Raw genomic sequence first — 20,134 nt, 5'->3', positions numbered from 1 at the left:
CACAACGACGTAACTCACAATTTCAGACCCTGAATAGTTTTTAACTCCTCAGAGTTTCTTTTTGAGAAATGACAACTTAAAGTATAGCAATCACAGGTCATGACTTAGGTTCGTTTCTTCTTCTTTTAAAACATTTTTTATTATTATTATTTTACATACCAATCCCAAATCCTCTTCCTTTCCCTCCTTCCTTTCCCCCACCTCAATCCCTATCCATTCCTCCAAGAGGGTAAGGCCTCCCATGGGGAATCAGCAAAGTCTGTCATTTGAGAAAGGACCAAAGCCCTCCTCCCTGTATCCATGCAGGGAGCAAGGTATCCCTCCATAGAGAATGGGATCCAAAATGCCAGGTCATGACCTAAGAATAAATCTTGGTCCCACCTCCAGTGGCTCCACATTTTGTATCTGGGTATGATAGGCAGTTATTTTGATTCATCAAAGTATCATAGACTCAACATAATAAGCAAAAGGTAGTTTGCATTTCATAACTCAAAATCTAAAAACTTATTGAAACCATAGTTATGAATATGGATTAGAGCACACGGATACCACGATGTACATTTCTTATCCTCCCTACGACCCTTTAACCTTGACCTCTCCTCTCCTGCCTATCTTCTTCTCCATGCTTACAATTTTTTCATGTATCATTTTAAATTGTCATCCTCATCCATCATCGTATGATAAATTTCATATGAAAGAAATAATTCTTTGAACTTATATTTAAAAGATAACCTACCCCTAACCAAGAAGCTATTTGTGATTAATAGCTGCCCGCAAAAACAAATCGGATTTCTCCAAAGGCATGTCCCTGAGTGTACCAACCTCACTCCAGGGCAGGTTCCATGCCCAGGAGCAATTGGCAATGGAAAGTGGACTCTTTTCTCTTATTATTTTTTTTGATGTGGTTTATTTTGTTTTGATTTTTGAAAAGGGCAAGGGTTAGAGAGATCTTCAAAAAGTTTGCATAGGGAGTTGGGAGGATTTGGGAGGACATGGGAGAAAAAATAACAACAAAACAATGTGCGATCAAAATGTATTGTATGAAATTACTTTAAAGAAAAAATTAATTTAAAAAATAGATTTTATTTTTTGTATGAGACAACTTTTTTTTTTTCAATGAAGTATTTCTGTATGGTTTTACATGTTTTCCTGAGCCTGGAGGAGTAGCCATGGGGGCATCTAAATTTAAGTCTATGATGCAGCAAATATTTATTGTCTCTGGCATATCTTAATGTATCTGATTTCCACAGTTGTCTGAGCAGCTGCCTATCATGTATAATACTGAAACATGAGGAGTGGTAAGATTGCAGTAAATAAGGCTTCTTCGACCTGTGGTTCTGTCCGGTTCTTCCTCTCTCATAAGCAGCCATGATTCTTATTATTATGCTCGTGTGCTTTCTACCACAGGCCATGGAAGATAAACACAGAGCCAGTGAATGCGGACATCAAGCACGGGACCTTCATAGGCTTATTTATTTATTTCATTTACTTGTGCGGGGATGGTGTTAAATTAGGGCCTGTGGGTTCTAGGTCCGACCAAAATACTGTAATCAAACCCCGCGTCTGCAACCACAAGCAGCTGAAGGGGATACTAAAAACCAAGGGTCATCAGGCACAAGGACAGCCACATGGGCTCCCCTCCACTACATCAAATACATAGGCTGTTTAGTTTTGGTGACTTGAAGATTTCCAGCTGTGGGAATTTGGGAGGGAAATCAACCACTTTTCACTGGGGCTTCAGTCCTATCCCTTGCAGGCTCACTTAGCACTGTATTTTGTTCAGTGAAAATGGTAGTACTGGAAAAAAAACCTAGAGAATTTTAAAACTGAGCAAAGAATGCTTCATTTTATGAATATCAAAATAATCAATTGTTTTGATATTCAAAAAATTAAAATTAAGGAGATTATGTATTGTCTATGATTTATATAACAAAGTAAAAATTATTCATGGAGTATTTTCAAATAAAAGAAATATCAACCTTTAGAAAACAAGAAAATGCTTTATGAATTTCAAAACAGAGTACAGCTTGTAGTTAGAGTATATGTCTAGTTTCATTTCCATCACAGTACACACATAAATAATATTCCAGAATTATATGGTCACATGTGTCATGGAACATGAAGACATGTGATAGCACTTTGGAACCACTATTGGTCAGGTTGAAACATCACAGACATATTATCCTGTTTTATTTCTCTGTTATAGAATACTCAAAATGGTGTCACACATTTGGGAGACAAAGGTGACTTTTAGGTTATCTCAGAGAGTAAAAGTATATTTATAGTGATAACACACTTTTCTTCTGGAAAAGCACAAAACTCCTTATGCCCTCAGGTCTGTTGTGTGGTAGGGTGGCATACCGGCTCATAGCTGATGCGTAACCACTGCTGTGCTTTAAACCGCTAGGATCATTTATAATTCCAGCTGCAAAATAAATGTGATCCAAGCCTTTGTCATTCTCTATTGCTGATAGAATCATGAGAATAAAAATCTCTATGTTCAACACAGGAGTCAATTTTTAAGCCATTTTGATCTTTAATATATTGGAACCATGGACATGCCATCCGGGACAACCTAGGGCAGGGGTCAAAATCAGATGGCAAGCATACTGCAAACACAGGAGCTGGAATTTCCCAAATTATTTCTGAGCCTTGAGGGGCTGTAAGTATACAGCAATTCTCTGTAGCTTACCAGGTAACTAATGATGTGCCTAAGGTAGGCAGAAGAGTTAGTTACTGTAAGATAATAAAAGAGCAGATAAAGTAGCTGCTAAAGACATTTAAAATCTATTTACTTTGCTCTGCATGGTGAGTTTGGTGTGCTAAGTGAAATTTTCATGCAGTTCATTGCATTATTGGCATAATTCTTATTTTAAAAATTGAGCTATTAAAAAATCTTGTTCACTTCTTAAAACTCCATCTCAAAGTTGCTCAGAAAGGAACGGGTCACTACCATTCTCACACTGACTGAAGCCCTTAGTTCACAATCAGCACTCCATTCTTGTAGGATTAGATCATGTTACAGGGCTAAATATACGCATGACAGCACGTTTGCATATGCTGCGTGCATCCTAAAATAGCTCCTTCCTTCTAAGTGTTGGTCAAAACTTACATTATTTTCCGGGCTAAAGCATACCAGAGGAATTTTCACAAGATACATGCTTGTTTCTTTTAAGATGATTTTGTTTCATATAATAGTTAAATTTATAACTAATCTCCATTTAATATGCATTAATTATTATACATAATAAAATATTGTTATCCAGAGATATGAAAAAATTTAAATCCGTATAATATCCATAGCTGTAAGTGAACTTTGCTGAATACACACAAGGCTTGATTGCTCATTTGGCTAAAGCAGTCAAGATGAGATTAAATAACTTGATATATATTCATATGTATGATAATTTTTCTAGGCCATTAAAATCATATAATTGCACAACAAAATGGAACGTAGAATGAGCAGCCTTGTAGATGATGTTGTTCTATGCATAAGAGAAATGAGAACAGTAGAGATGAATGTGTCGTATGAATTCTAGATCTACCTTCAAGTCAACTCAATTCTCCTGCTAATGCTGTCTTATTATATTGTCCCCAGGTATGAATTGTCAGTGAAATATTTAATATTTAAATGGTTTCAGACTATTTGGTCTAAGGTAAAGCAGAAGCATGCTTTCGTCATCATTGTTTGCAGTCAAGGGTCAGCTCCTCCCCACATCTCATCTTTTTAAGGAATAACTTACTCCACTCGATAATTCTCGTGAGTAAAATTAAACCTGTCTTTCTCTTCTCCATCACAATCCATCATAGCCTGGCCTCCAGTAGAGGAAAAAGGAAAAGGAAGAGGAAAGAGAAAAGAAAGGAATTATTGTACATGTGGTTTTGGCGTTAAGGAAATGTGTTTTGTTTCTTCAATTTAATTTATCTTCCTTATATTTCTCTGAGAGGGTAAGGCCTCCCCTGGGGAGTCAACAAAGTCTGGCATATCAAGTAGAGGCACGACCAAGGCCCTCTTCCCAGTATCAAGGCTGAGCAAGGCATCCCACCAGGGCGAATGAGCTCCAAAAAGTCAATTCATGCAGCTGGGATAGATCCTGGTTCTACTGCCAATTCCCTCTCCCCCCAGATGAAGCCACATAACTGTCCCCTAGATTCAGAGGGCTTAGTTCAGTCCCTTGAAGTATTCCCAGCTGTGAGTCCGGAGTCTATGAGCTCCCACTAGCTCAGATCAGCTGTCCCTGTGGCTTTCCCAATAATGATCCTGACCCCCTTTGCTCATATAATCCCTACTCCATCTCTTCAACTAAGTTCTAGGAGCTCAGCCCAGTGCTTGGCTGCGGAGCACTGCATCTGCTTCCATCAGTTACTGGATGTAGGTTCTGTGCTGACAATTAGGGTCGTCACTAATCTGCTTATGGGGAAAGGCCAGATCAGGCACCCTCTGCACTACTGCAAGGAGTCTCAGCTGGAATCATCCTCTGGATTCCTGGGAATTTCCCTAGCACCTGGTTTCTCCATAGCCACACAATGGATCCCTCTATCAAGATATGTCTCTCATTGCTCCCACTCTGTCCCTCCTCCAATTGGGTTATCTTCAGTCTTTATGCTCCCATCCTCGATACCCTCCCTTCTACTTTCCTTCCCAGTTTACCCAGGATATCCTAACTATCTGCTGCCTGGAGCCCTTGATGTGTCTCCCTTAGGATCTTTCCCTTCACCTAGCTCCTTTGGGGTGTGGATCATCTGTATCAGATTCCTTTGGTTAATTACAATGCTGCCCTATACCTATTGGCTACTTGGAAATAGGAAACTATAAATAAAGAAACTAAAGGCCTGAGTATATTTGATATATTTCTCTCATTAATAGCATCCTTCCTACTCCCACATCCATAAGTCGGTGGAATAATAGACAGATATACTTGTTTATGATAAAAAGCAATCACAGGGTTAGATATCTTAGGTAGCTACTTTTATTCCTTTATTCTTCTTGCAAAGACTCCCATTTGTGCCACAATTCACACTGTCTAGTTAACCTCCTATGCTTTCCTCTGACTTACTATAACATGCAATCAAACATCACATTTCTGTGACTTGTCTCTCAGTGTTTTCTCTATTTTTTCCTTAATTCATATCACATCATATATTTGTATAATAGTGAAAATTTTCTGGAGGACCTTCTAATCTCAATGTTCCCCATAAAATGGTTATCCCGTGTGGCCCATATGGCAATTGGGGTAATATATGTATATCTACTTCATATGTGTATAAATATGATTGTATATATATGAAACAGATAACTAAATGACAATTATTATTCCATTTATATAAAATTGATCAACACTTTCCTATTGATTTCAAACGGCAGATAAACTCACTGAAACACACAATGCTTCCTCTTAGTTCTATTTGTCCATGTAAATCCTGCTTGTGTTGTAGTCACTAAAAACAGCTGAGGAACACTTCCTGTCTGTGTCCCCGCTTCTACCATTTATCTGTTTTTACGAATGCTTCTGTTTCTGTGCTATGCCATAGAAATTCAGACTGCAAGCAACTAAAGGGAATGCAGGAGTATAGACTAATTTGTAAATTATAAACATTTAAAACATTTAAAAATAGCTATAGTAAGTGAATACAAGGGGAATAGAAAGTAAATGAAAGATGTTTGGGTGGAAGGAGAGATTTTCAGTCATCAAGAGGAAGAAGGATCCAGAGGACTCTGAAGATGGCAAAGTCAAACATAATTTGTGGAATAAATTTCTTAAGACAAAGAATGGATAAAATTTAGAGCACCAAGGTGTAAATTGCTCTTCAGTAAAACATTATTATGCAGATTAATATAGGAAATAAAACAGTGAAATTCCACTTCCTATTGGTGAATGGGACAAGTGAACATTTGGTAACATTTGGAGATAACCATTGACTATTACTCAACCACAAGCTAATGATCATCTCAGTAAGACGAGAGAGAAGGAGATTCAACCTGATATTGTCACTGGAAATGTGACTTCTGGGATCTTATAACAGAAGGCTCATTATTGTCTCAGACAAATTCAAAATGGTACTTTCCAGCCAAGAAACTTAAAACATTATTGCTTTGTTTTAAAGTACCTGGTAATGAAGGTAATTGGGAGTTTATAGAAGAATCAAAGTGAGATCTACAATCAGTGTTAATGAGATCTACTTTTGTTAAAACCAGTTGGAAAGAGTGTTGTAGAATTTTGAGGGATTGTGTAGAATTAAAGGATTGAACATCAGTTAGGATGGAAGATAAAGATAGCAAGATATTCTAAAATTTCAGGGAAACCACAGCTGAAATTACATGCTTCGGTTGAAGATGTTTATATTTTAATTTAAAAAGTTTCAGAGTATATGAGAAAGTATGAGGGATTGCAAAATATAAACTGTTCCTAGGTCGGATAAAGAAGGAATAGCTCTTATTAGGAAATTTATTTTGTAGGAAATTTGTTTTGTAGGAATTCGGTGTGTGCTCTGTTTTATTTGCTATTGTAGGTAATAATCAGAGTTGATATGTTTTTCATATTTTGAAGATATCAAGTATTTGAGTTCACTTTTTTGTTACATAGTATACATTAATGCATTTGTACTTTAGGGTCTGGTGAAAATAAAATATGGATATGGGTTCTGAACTTTAATGCTTTAAATGAAAGACCTTTTTATGTTACATGTGGCCCATGGCTGTTCAGATTTTAAAATATAGAACCATCCTTCTTTACAACAACATGAAAAGATTAATTTCTCATTTTACTTGTATAGGTCTTTGTTTTCAATAGTACAGTGCAATAGATTAAGAAAATTTAAATTTGATGTGGCAATGTGGTTATGGGGAATAATCTACTCTATGGTCAGATTTCAGGTTCACTCCACAGTAAGGAATTTGAACCTGGTTACCTTAAAGCAAATAGAAAACCCATGGTTGTATAAGCATATATCTTAGTGAAACTTACTATGGTTAATTAAATTGATATAGAGTCAAGCTTCTTTCTATGTACTTGTGTTTATGACCATGAACAAAAGGCTATGCTCAACCTCAACCAGAAAAACTACTCTATGAATAAATGTTGGAGAATTAGAGACACAAGGCTACTCAAGTTGCTGAGAGTGAGGGGTGATTGAATGCTCAATTCAAATAAAACATTTACATTTCCTTAATATATTAAGAAAATTATAGAAGAGAGGAAGGAAGTAATGTAAGAGTTTGAAGACAGGAAGGACTGCAAAATGGTGTAGTTTTTTGGGATTGACACAACCAATGAAATTTTGAATGCATAGCAGCTGAATGAGCCTGCATGAGACCTGCACAACCATGCATAGCAGCTGAATGCTCCTGTATGATACCTGCACAACCCATGCAATTGTGAATGCATAGCAGCTGAATGCGCCTGCATGAGATCTGCATAATACTGGACCTGTAAAGAGTCCGAGAGATGTGGAGGTGGGCGCTTGTAAGGCCTTAAAGTCCTCCTCTATCGTTGCTGATTTTTGGCTACTGAAATATGAGGAAGGAAGGGGGCAATTATCTTCAGTTGTTTGTACAGGAGTGAGTCTACCAGTCTCTATTGGATACTTTGAAATGCACAGGCACCTAGATGACCCTGGTTAACTTAGTAGGCCATAGAACAGAACAAAAAGCCACGAACATATTTCTGTATGTAAATGTACCACATTTTCTTTATCTGTTTTTCTGTTGAAGAACATCTAGGTTGTTTTCAACTTTTGGTTATTATGAATAAAGTCATAATGACCAAGGTTTGGCAAGTGTACTTGTGGTAGGATGGAACATCCTTTGGGTATATACCTAAGCGTGGTATGGCTGGATCTTGAGTTAGAGAGATTTTCAGCTTTTTAAGGAACTGCCAATATTGATTTCATAGTGGCTGTACACGTTTGTCCTAGAACCATTGATGGAAGGCTGTTCCCCCTTGCTCTACATCCTTGCTAGCATGAGCTGTCGCATGTTTCCTCTATCTTTGCCATTCTGAAGGGAATAAGATGAAATCTCAATGCAGTTTTGACTTGCATTGTTCTGCTGCTTAGGATTTTGAACATTTTGTTAAGTGTTTCTCAGCCTTTTGAGTTTCCAAAGATGGCAACATCAAATTTTTAGACAAATGGGTGGAACTAGAAAAGAAAACATCCTGAGTAAGGTAACTTAGACCAGAAATACATATATGGCATGTATTCACTTATAAGAAGATATTATATATTAAATAGATGATAAACAAGCTACAATATGTATATCCAGAAAAGTAGGGTAAAGAGGCAGGATTTGGAGCCGAGGTGGGCCACATGGCTCTCCCTGGGAGGGGAAAATGGAATAGATTTTTTATGGGCAGAATGAGAACAAATGGGGACAGGAATGGGGGAACCGGATAGTGGAAGATAGGTTAGAGGAAGGGAGAAGAAAGAGGGATACCTGGAATTGGGGGGGGGCATTTGAGGAATGATATGGAAACCTAGTTCAGTGAAAACTTCCTGGAATATCTGAAGGTGATTCTAATGAGGACCAATAGTAATGGGGGGGGAGGATACAGAGTTTCAGCCGCCCATATCTTTTAGCCAGGAGAGGCTTCTGGTGGTGGGACTGGATTGCATTCAATCGAGCTGTTGGCCAAGGAAAATCCCCAAACAGCCCAGGCTTCTGTTAAGACAAAGGTTTGCTCTCTGCGACCAGAACATATGAAACATTAAACACATCGCTAAGGATCACACACAGAGAGCTCACTGAACGTGGAGAAGTCAAGTTGGTGCCTACATGGAGCGTGCTCTTATGTTCTTGTCACCTTGGTACAGGAGGAGAAACATGGACACCTATCCAGCCACAGAACCTTTGACCTACAATCCATATGTCCAGCCTGCAAAATATACTAGGGCAATGGTGGCTCAGAACTTGTGAGAGTAGCCAACCAGTATCTCATTTGACTTAAGGCCCACTCCACGAGCAGGAAACTCTGCCTGACATTGCTTGGGTGACCAAGAAACAGAGACTGGAAAGCCCAGAAAACTAGGGTGAAACAAAACACAATAGGTAAAAACAAAAGTAAAAATTAGTAAAATGACTTCTAAAGATATTCTGCTATACTCAGAAATCCATTGCTTATCCAGTCATCATCAGAGAAGCTTCCTCTTGTAGAAGATGAACCAAATAAAAAAGAACTACAGTCAGACATGGAGAGAAAATCTAAAGGGCAGGTCTCCATCTAATCCCTGCCTTCAGAACTCAGGGAATTTTACAACCTCCTCTTCCAGACATTCCAGAGGGAATGGAGGACATCAGGAGAACAAAGCCCTCTGAACCAACTAAGCAAGGCAAAGTAGATATGAACTCACAGAGTGAAGCAGCTAGTCAGGGTTCTACATGGTTCTGCACCATATCCTCTGTGAATATATTACAGCTATGAACGCAGTATTTTTTAAGGGACTCCTGACCGTGAGAAGGAGTGGGAATCTGACTCTTGTACCCGCTTCCAGGACTCTTTTAGTTCTATTGAGTTGTTGTGTCCCAACTTTGATAAGATAATTTTTGCTTAATCTTATATTTTATTTTGTCATGTTTGGGTGTTATCTTTTAGAAGGCTGTTCTTTTCTAGTGAGAGACAGTGGATCTGGCAGGGGGGGGCGGGAAAGGAGGAAGGAAGAAACTGGGAAGAATAGAGGGGAGAAACTATAATCCGGATACTTTGTATATTTTGTATGAGATAAGAATCTTTTGAATGGAGACAGTGTTTCTCCCAGACAGTGCTTCTCTGTGTGTAGCCCTGGCTGTCCTGATATCCTTGAACACAGAAAGATCCACCTTCCTCTGCCTCCCTAGTGCTAGGATTAAAGGTATGTGCCAGCACTTCCAGGCAAGACAAGGATTTATCTTCAATAGAAGAAAAAAATAGTGATTCTCAACCCCAACAACAACACAAAAACAAACATGAACATGGGGAAGAGGCTTGTAGAGGGAATCCACCATTTATATTACCTCAGACCTATTTCCACTAACACACTGTTTACATCCACTTCACAGTGCATGCCAAATAGGAATCTCAGTGTTCTATGTTTTAGCACCCAGAAATCACTAGGCAGTGCAGGTCAGAGGAAACAACAGATTGCACCATGTTTTGTAGACCCTCTTTTTTGTAAGTACAGGGTAAAATTCAGAATTGATCACTATCATATTAAACTAAATATGTTGTCATAAGCTGGTGTTCGGATTCCACCAAAGAGTGTGGATGTAATTTCGATGAGAATTCAAGACGTTTGAGGGTGAAAGGTGGAGTTAGGTCTAGAAGACATGGGATGATGCCTTAATGAAGCCGAGTTGAATATGAAAATGCAATATAGATAATTTGAGTTCAGGTAAAAAGGTAAATAAAGTGGATTTTGTTGTTTTGACTTTGACAACTCAAATGTAGAGTTAAATGTTAAAGAAGAAAAAGTTGTCGAATGTTTAAAATATAAAACAAAATAGTGAAAACTGAACAGAGTGTTAAATTAAAGCTGAGCAGCTCAACCTAAGTATTGTTGGTGCAAATAATATACTGATATGAGAAGGAATGTGCAAAATTATTATCATCTTGGATAAGTAAAAGACACAATGTTACTACTGATAATTCTTTCTCATTCCTGTTAATAAAAGTTACTCTTTCACTTAATGAAACCCCCAAGTTTGGGACAATTAGGATACTTTCATTTCTGTTTGGGATTTTTGCATATAATAAGTCGTGTCCTAAAGAATATCTCTCTAGAATGTTAAGCTTTTCTGCTTATAGAAGTCAATCAGTAATCTATCAATTCTCACCTCATAATTTAAGGAAATCTCAATTTTCTACATTACATCATTGTATTCGGGAGGAACTTGAGTTTTGATGACATATTTTCAGTCAACTCTTTATATTATTTTATGTTTGCCTTCTCCATCTCAATAACATGTCCAGTAGGCCAGTTATTCCATCACACTTACCTCGAGTGCCATGATTCTGTGAATGTCTAACAGTATTGCTATTGTAATTGGTAATACAACCATTTGAGTGATTTGACTTACAATTTGTGTTTTTAAAAAAAAAATGAGAGAAAATATTTTTTAAATGGGATGTAGAAAATATTTATCAATTCTGTTGGAAATTTAGCTCAGCGTGTAGACATGTTTTAAATTTATTTATTTTAAGGGAGGAAGGGTTTATTCTGACTAAACTTGCATCCAGTCTGCCGTGGTCGGGAGGGCAAGGAAGCAGGGGCTTGAAGAAGTTGATGAGCTGCATTCACAGTTGAGAAACAGATGGCAAAGACTGCTTGCAAGCTGATGCCCTGATCAGCTCTAGCTGGGCATTAACACCAATGTGCCATTGTAAGGGAATATCAAAGCACTTACTGGAGTGCCTGACTTTTCCTCCTACATTTTATTGACCTTGCCACATCCATGTGACTCTGACTCCATCAGTACAGCCTCTGAGGTTCTCTGGAACTTGGAAAATAACGGGTGATGGTTTCAAAGCACTTACCATCACCTTCCTAAATCATCAATCTCTCGGTGATTGCTTGGGAGTCCTGTGGGCAGTCTTTGCCACAAACTCCAGCAAAGAAGGAGAGAATATGACCATTTCCTTGAGAAAAAATAGACATAGCTCATGCTTGGCTTTTGAAACTCAGTGGTAGGAGTAGAGCAAAAGAACACTTAACAATGGAAGAAATTCTCTACCTGATAGACTCACAATCCTAAAATAATGATTCATTATTGTATATAATTAGCTTCAGGGTAAATATACAACAGCCAATAAGTCAAAGCTCTTATTCTGATTTGTTTCTGTATTGATTTAGGCTTTTATTCATTTGGGTAATCTTATAGACAACATTGTAATATGAGATCAGTGTTCCAAAGGCAAAGCTAACTAAGGAATTAGTTAGTCAATAGCCTGAATGTGGAAAACTGAAAACACAAAAATGGAAAATGGAAGACTGGATGAATGCCTTTTACTGTTTCACGTCTGGATTTTATGATGTATTTACCTAATACATATTGTCATATATTTGTGCTAAAGATATCACGGGTTGTAATATCTTAAATTATACCTTTTTTTTTGCTTCTTCTCCAGAAGTCCATGGCTAAATTTCCCTTAAAACTTAACATGCTGCTAAACTAAAACATTATGCCCAACTCTGCCAGCTTCTTCCCACTTACCTTCCAAAAGCAGTTACAAATGTTGTTGTTTATGTCATTGACCACTGTACATTAAGTTGTTAATGAAAAATATGTAGCACACAGATTATATTAATTCATTTAGGTAATTGAGCAACTATTAAAATTATAGTTGTCATAAAAATTTGTTTTTTGTTTTGAAGTAATGAAAAGTAGCCAATAATTTGTGGAGTCAATGAATATATAAGTGTTCTATAAGGAACTGAATGCCACATTTTCAAATGAATAGCAAAATTAAAGGCACTATTTTTCCCATAGTCTTAGTAATATTCTTGATATATTTTAAGTACCTTGTCATTATTGCATAAAACTCGAGACTAAATGATTTTAACACCATAATTTTGATGCTGAACACTCAGTTTATTTCTGTCTAAACAAATAAAAGACTTTTATGACCTGGCATTAAGGATTTCAGCTGCTACTTCGGGAACGATTAGAATGCTATAAAGTAATAGATGTGTATGACTTTTCTTTTAGCAGTGATATTCTGTAATCCTTGAAAGAGGCCAACTGAGGCATCTAATATGTATCTCTTAAACAATGTACTGAGTATGAAATCTAAAACAAATTGTGAAATACATATAGAGTATACATAAAACTCAGTTCACCTAGACACTCTGGAAAAGCATATTTTATACTGAATCCACCAAGGTTAATAGACTTAAAATTTGAGAAAAGTAAGAACGAAGGAAAAAAAAAATCAGATGCTGAAAGCAAAAGAGAAGAATATTACCTAGCAGTAGCAGCTTCACTGTTCTCGCATCTCGCTCAGCATCTTCCTGGAGTTTCTTCTCCAGCTCCTTTGACCTCTTGGCTGACTCCTTGCTCTCTGAACTGATCCCACTTCCCATCTTCTGATGGGAGATGCTGGTCAATTGATTCGCTCCAATTTTCCAAACGCAGAGAACAGCAGTGGTTTGGATAGACTTAGGAGCAGCTCTGGCTAGAGCAGAGAACAGCCTAGTCCCTGCACGCTCCTTTCTCCTTTGACTAAGGGGATCTTTTCTGTCACCTGATCAGAAGGGAAAGCCATGCGACTCCAATGAAAGCTGAAGAGGAAATTCATTATGCTTTCAAATTAAATGGTCACAGCTGGCTCATCTTCAAAACCATGCTTACCTGCCTTAAAGGCTAGCCCAAACTATCCAGAAAGCATTCAGAATGTTGATATTCAAGACGGTCTGTGTTGGGCAAATCAAGTGAAATGTTTCTCAGCAACAGGAGATGTTTATTATTGGTATTGTGTGTATTATGCACCGACACTTTCATTTTATCTTCAGATATTTCTTTTTTTCAGATGCTTCACAATTTCTCCTATACTGCAGGAAGAGTATGTCTGAGGCTATTCAAATTCCATTTGCCTATTCTTAGATTGACACAAATATTGATAACCTCTTAATATGTCAATAAGTTAGAAAACATTTTTCAAAACAGAAACAAAGGATATGATTGCCATATTTGCACATATTTTATGGCTACAACCTTAAAATAGGCCCCATATCTTAACTTATGGATTTTTAGTCTCATAGGATACATTTCTGTAAATTGAGCTTTTACTGCCTGTGAGAGAGTCAATCCATCAATGCTAATTGAAGGTTCACTTTGTAGAGACACTGATCTGTGCTCACCGTGAGCAGCACTTAACTCTTTAGGGCAATTAGGCAACAGCTGCTGTCATGGGGGACACTGGCCGATTTGGTGCTCGGGGAATAAAGACCAATGTTCTTGGAAGCAGAAAAAAAGCTTCAGTTCTGATAATCAAAATACTAATACACCTAAACACGTTCCATATCTTTTAGCTACCCCACTAACCCTATAAATTTCTTGAAAATTGGCTGGCTTAAGGGAAGAAATGACTTTATACCATTTTTATCCATTTATCTGAAGCAAGAAGCAGTTAGGAGGCTATAAAAATACTTTTCGTATAGACACAGATGTTTGCCTGTAACAGCTAGTGTGTCTTACACTGCATTTTGTGGGATGTCAGGGTGTATTTAATTATAAAACGCTGGACTAGAACTAGTTGCTTAAGCTGTCGCTGCGATTTTGCAGGAATCACGTGTAAAGTATGAACAGGTGGGTTTTTGAATATTCATACAACAAGGAAATAGGCCACCAGACTAAATACCCATTCCTGCTTTGTTTACTTTTGCACATTAAATATGTTGAGCCTAAGATACACGAACATAGTCAAAACATCTCGAATTTTATTCCCCCAAAGACACTGTAAAGATTTGGAATGGCACATATGCAAAGGCTTGTGCAAAACATGTGCCCTTGCTTTTACTATGCAAAGAGCTCATTCCAACGGAAGGAGATGGGCGTTGCTACATTATTGATGACCAGCCCTGGAGACAGGTTCCCACCTCCGAAGGACAGGCTTAGCACACTAAATCACATTTGGTCTATTTATATTTCATAGACTGAATATGCATTGTATCCAAATATTTAGGGTTCTTACATGTCCTATACAAGCAAAAGATTGACACGATATAATAATCACTTGTACTCAAATATAAATACACCCCTAGCTTTTGTGCAGGGAGTTTTGTTTTCTAAGTCTTCCTTAGCAGTTTGCTGACTAGCTCTTTGAGATGTCATAACAACAAATTTTGTTTGTTCTTGAAAGCAAGAAACACAAAATTATTCCATAGACCAGCATGTTAGCTGTGTACTCTGGCCATTCGTAGTAAGAAATTGTAACACACACACACACACACATACACACATCATCAGAATTAATGGCATTTTGGTATGATGGTATTTTCCTTTTGGCATTTTCTAACAAAGATAAACTTGAGATTGAATGAGTGAAGATTCACTTCTATAACTAACAGAATTACCATAAATCTGAACACTACAAATCTTCAGGCTATTTGTGGCTAAATTCTCTGTGTAATCTCTTGATGGGGATATTGGGTGATTTTTTTTAAAAAAAAATATTTTGCAATTACTTTCCATTTCTTTTAAACACAAAACTCATGGTGATCGGCTTTTCACTACAGGTTTCATAGACCTGGTATTTTACACTCTTTGACAAGGCTCTCCTTGGAATTGTTATGTGAGCCTGATTTAGGGGATCAGCTCCTGCTGGGAATTATCTAGGCAAGCTGTCATGTGTGATCTTTATTTTATTTTCATATCTCATAAGTGGTGTTGATTTCAAGCGGGGTCCCTGGACATTTTGAGTCCCGGCTGCCTTAGCAATGACCTTTCTACTTGTATTTCCCCATGGAACTCCTGACAGACCATTCTTCCTTTGCTAATGGTGCTCAGATGTGCACTTTAGGGAATTCTGAGCAGGGCATTCCCTCTGGAGATCTCAAGCCTTTGGGGCTTCCAGACAGCAATCGTTAGATCTTGAGAAAACACGTCAAAGCTTTCTTCTTCAGGTGGTACAGTGAGACAACACTGTTGATATTAAGTAACTCGAAGTTGTAACACGTAATACAAACATGTGCATGATGAAATCGGTTTCCATCTTTATTCAGCACACCCTTTATGGATAAGGACATGATTGTATTGAATGATGACTAAATATGTATCACAGTTGTTTCCCAGAGTGCTTCTTTCTACCTCAAATTCTATTATAAGTTTCTTACTAAACATTTGCATCACTAGTTCACTTAAATGTTTTTCTGGGTGTTTTCAGCCTTGACTGTTACAGCAGATTCTTATTAAGTTTCCCAATTTCAGATTCTTCTCAATGTCCGTCTTATCTGTCTGATTATGCCAGGCTAAATGATCCCATACCTAAGATTAACAGTTAATCCTTTCTATCAGGAAAGAGCAAAAACAAATGGCTCCCGAAATACTGCAGAGTTCTTCATCTACAATTTTGTTACTACCATCCTATTATCAAAGACTATTTCTCAATAGTTCTCAAATCACATCTCATTTTGTTGGCCTTTTGAATCTCTTGCCTTGCTCAGCATGCATTTCTAGTTTTCACTCATGATCTTTTTCCCTCAGTACGGATATCTTTTTTTCTCTAGAGGTGGCTGTTTCCATGGTGTCATATTTTAATGAAGAAAATAGATCAGCATATACTCTACTTTAAGCTCTGATCTACCTAGATCCCCTTCCTTGGTGGGCTGCAGCACCAAGGTGTTATAACCTTCTTTTTCTCTCCTTCTGTCCTGGGGATTGAGTGCAAAAGACTCATTCACAATCAGACACATATTACACCATGGAGCTGTATTTGCAGTTTTCAATTCACTTTAATATGAAGAAAAGTGCTTGTAAGAACTGAATTGGAATATGACATTTGGAAGGGTCCATGTATTTGAGTGAAGAAATATTGGTAGGAGAAATTGTGCTGCAATGTGGTTGCAACAGAGAATCCGGCAATCCCTAGGAGATCTGAAGTGGAGAGGATCCTTTGGGCTTATGTTGAAATGAGGCAGAAAGACTGGGCCATTTATCTTTTCAAGAACCAGACATTGAAATATATGTTACAGTGAGGAAATGGCATTATCATGAATTAGGAAAGTCTGTCGGATGAAGGAAAGTTTTGGACAAGGAGGAGGCAGGGACAAGGAGATGTCAGTCAGCGAATTAATTTCTTCCTTGTGGGAGTATATAGCCAACACACCTGGGCTTGCTTTACACCTCCCCTTCTTCTATACCAATGAGCAAGGAGCAGTACCTGGGTTTAGTATAATCACTATATTTGTACTTGTCCCATGACTCTGATCGCTCTTAGTTCTTGCGAAACATAGAAGAAGTAAATTAGTGAAACAAGTTTGTCTATGCTACCATGCTGGCCTCAAACCAACAGCTGTTGCTCATCATAATTCTGCTGTTTATTCCCGGTTTTCCTCCTCTGGGATAGCACTAAGTGATTACTTCTCTCATATTTCAAAAGGCATAGAGGTTTGGAGGAATTTTGAAATGGAAACAGTGCAGGGTAAACCAACCAAGTTAACCTAGAATCATAAATTTGAGGAGATTTTAGAATTTTACTTCAAAATACAAGGATAATCCATGGAAAATGAGAATGATACACTATTAAAATATGTGTACTAGTTTATCTTATCTGCTGAGATGATGCTGACTTTTATCATTGAGAGGACTCATCCCTGCTCACCGCACCCCTTTTTGGGCTGTGGCTGCTACCTTTGCTATTTCCTAGCACAATTGAGCAGGAAGCAGTAATAAATATGCCAGACCATCTGGGCGCCAAGGTATTACTGCCTCATTTCACTCTGGTCAGAACTGCTCAAGACCAGAGCCTTCTGCTGGTGTTTAAAGGAAATAATCTAAATAAATAGAACCATAAATTCATACTTCATGTTTCATAGGCATGGCTGTCCATTTCAAGGTAGAGATAATTCAATGCAATCACTCTGCTAGGAGATAGTTGATTGATCTTAAAGAGAATACATGGTAAAAGGAATCAATTTTCTTATGGAGTGGTAGAAAATCTAGTAGAAGAAGTTATATCATCCATAGTGTTCCCAGGAGGCCATACTTACAAGTACATGGACAATCTCTATTCCCCAGCATGGCTATTCTGCCCTTAATGCGCTGGTACAGAATTGGAGAATCTCTCGACACATACTGAATTGATATCAACTGGCTTAATGATTTTGCCTGTTGGTTACATAGAGCCACCTCCATGGTGGATGCTCACTTCTAGGAATTGTCATAAAATTCAAATCCTCAAAAGCCTCAGTCATTCTTGTCTCCAACACTCTTTGCCAATGGCTCATTTCATTTCCATGACATAGAGTATCCAGACAATTCATTTGCAGCTACTCCAGGGTCCTTCTGTTTTTCACACAAAATGGATAATGGGGATTAATTACCAGAGTTGGATTCTCCTTTGCCAAGACTTTGGTTCATAGTTTCCAAAAGGGAAATAAGACAACAACAATTTACTTTTGGTTTTCTTCTACATATCAAGCTGACCTAGCTGTGAACTTGATTTGGCCCTGTTCTTTCTTCACTTCCTGGTTATAAACAACAGCTAAGGGAGAAGCATTGGTGACTAAGCCTTCATTGATCCAGCTCTCCAGTTACCTATGTTCATACATCAATCACATTCCAGATAGAACATTCCCACTAAACAACAGACTCCCATCAAGCCAGTTTGGGACTTCAGTGGGTCCTTATGGAATCAGTTTCATGATTGGTGACTCTACACATATAGTAACATCATGACCAAATGTTCCAAGTTTTTAAACCCGGGTTTAGTAACGTGGCAGGGCTATTATAAGATGGTGTATTTCTGTGATGGCTGGTCTTCCTGTGCTCTCTATTTTCTGTAGTATGATTCACCATGGTCTTTCTATAACTTTTCAAGACATCAGTTCCTACCACCCAGTGGCATTTTACAAAGCAGCTGTTGGCAGCAGAACTAGCCTGCATTTATTGTGGTTTAGTCATGGCAGAGAGCAGAGTTTAAGGGGAAGGGGAAGAAAGCTTTATTACTTTGGCTGTAGCTGGAACTCGTGTCCTTCTTTTTTCTCAGTGAAAAAGGCTTTTAGACTTGTACTAGACTCTACATAAGCTCCCTGGTTTCAGACCATGAAGACCCACTTGTTTTCTTGGATGTACGGCTTGCTGACATATCATGATGGGACTTTTAGTCTCTGTAAAGGTGTACATCAATATCTCATGACGAATGTCCATGAAAACTGACTGTAATTGATTTAAATCATTTGAATTCTAACTTGTCATCCGTATTAGTTGATAAACTATAGACTTTGGAATGATAAAATCTGAATCACAATCTTATTTTCGTTATTATAAGAGACTCAGCAAGTTATAACATCATGATATAGTTTGACTCTTGTCTCTAGTCCGCCCCTGGTATGATAGTTCCTCACCCTTATCAATAAGATTAAGACTTTCATTAAAGAGATAGCAGAGTATGTTAGCTGGTCCTTCCATCCATTGTTCTCTGAGGATCAGAGAGCATCAGAGAGCAGGGGAGAGAATAGCATTCTTCCTTTTCCTGGGATGCTGTCCTCTCCAGACTACCAAATGAGACAGTAACTTGATCTTGAAGTTAAGAATCGCTAAAATAGTGAAAAAAATCAATTTTTGTTTCATTAATTACCCAATCTCTGAAATTTGTTACAGCAACAGAAGTGTAGCAATAGCTCCCTTGGTATAATGGTTAAAACTGTGGACTCTGAAACCAGTAATCCAAGTTTGAATCTCGATGAAACTTTTTCTTTGAGGCAGAGATCTGATCACTCATTCTCTTCAACTCAGATCATCAAACCCAATATGAATGGGCAGCCCCTGCATGTTTCAGCATTTCCGGGGGCATGCTTCACTTCACTTTAACATAAATGTACCTGTATGCCATAAAATCTTTATGTTATTATTTTATTTATATTATGTTATATTTCATTTATATTCTTAGTTTTAAAATGGTGTAAAGATTATTGATAGGATATATAATTTGCATTTCACCAACAATAATGGGGATATTTACACTTCAGGGAAAACACAGTTATAAAGATAATGTAGATAAGATGTCTGATGCAAATCAAAATTTAGATAATGTCTTGGTATATTTAATTTGCCAGTTTTAATGAAGAACAATATAACCTACAGTAAGAAAGTAAAGGTATATACTTCAACTTCTTGGACTGCTAAGCAAGCTACCACAAGCTGAACAGTTTAAATAATAGTAATTTTATTTTAGGGAACTAGAGTGTATTACATTGTGTTATATAACCAAACAGTGAATTTTTTTAATCAGATGAACCTTAACTACACATTTAAATCATTGGATCAAGTTAAGAAATAATTTCAACTAAAATTCAGTCTGAGAAATGTGTACACTATCACTAATAACCTTAAATTTTATAGATACATTGAACATTGCCATCACTGATGTCGAGAGTTCCCCAAGACTATCCCAAGTTAAGTATTCTTCTAGGAGGACTCATGAGATGCCCATTGTGGTAGGAA

The 20,134-nt window shown here is 37.6% G+C and overlaps 1 protein-coding gene across 1 annotated transcript in view; it reads right to left on the bottom strand.

The window, feature by feature from the left end:
- Positions 1-13,053, bottom strand: part of Gnat3 (G protein subunit alpha transducin 3) — a 38,743-nt gene extending 25,690 nt beyond the window's left edge. The window contains exon 1 of the mRNA XM_005358342.3: positions 12,936-13,053. Within this exon, the coding sequence (XP_005358399.1) occupies positions 12,936-13,053 (118 nt within the window). The remainder of the gene's footprint in view (positions 1-12,935) is intronic.
- Positions 13,054-20,134: the final 7,081 nt, after the last annotated feature.

The sequence above is a fragment of the Microtus ochrogaster genome, chromosome 26 (genome assembly GCF_000317375.1).
Source record: "Microtus ochrogaster isolate Prairie Vole_2 chromosome 26, MicOch1.0, whole genome shotgun sequence".
Lineage (NCBI taxonomy): Eukaryota > Metazoa > Chordata > Mammalia > Rodentia > Cricetidae > Microtus > Microtus ochrogaster.
The sequence above is the reverse complement of the archived record's forward strand: the minus strand, read 5'-3'. Positions and strand labels throughout refer to the sequence as shown.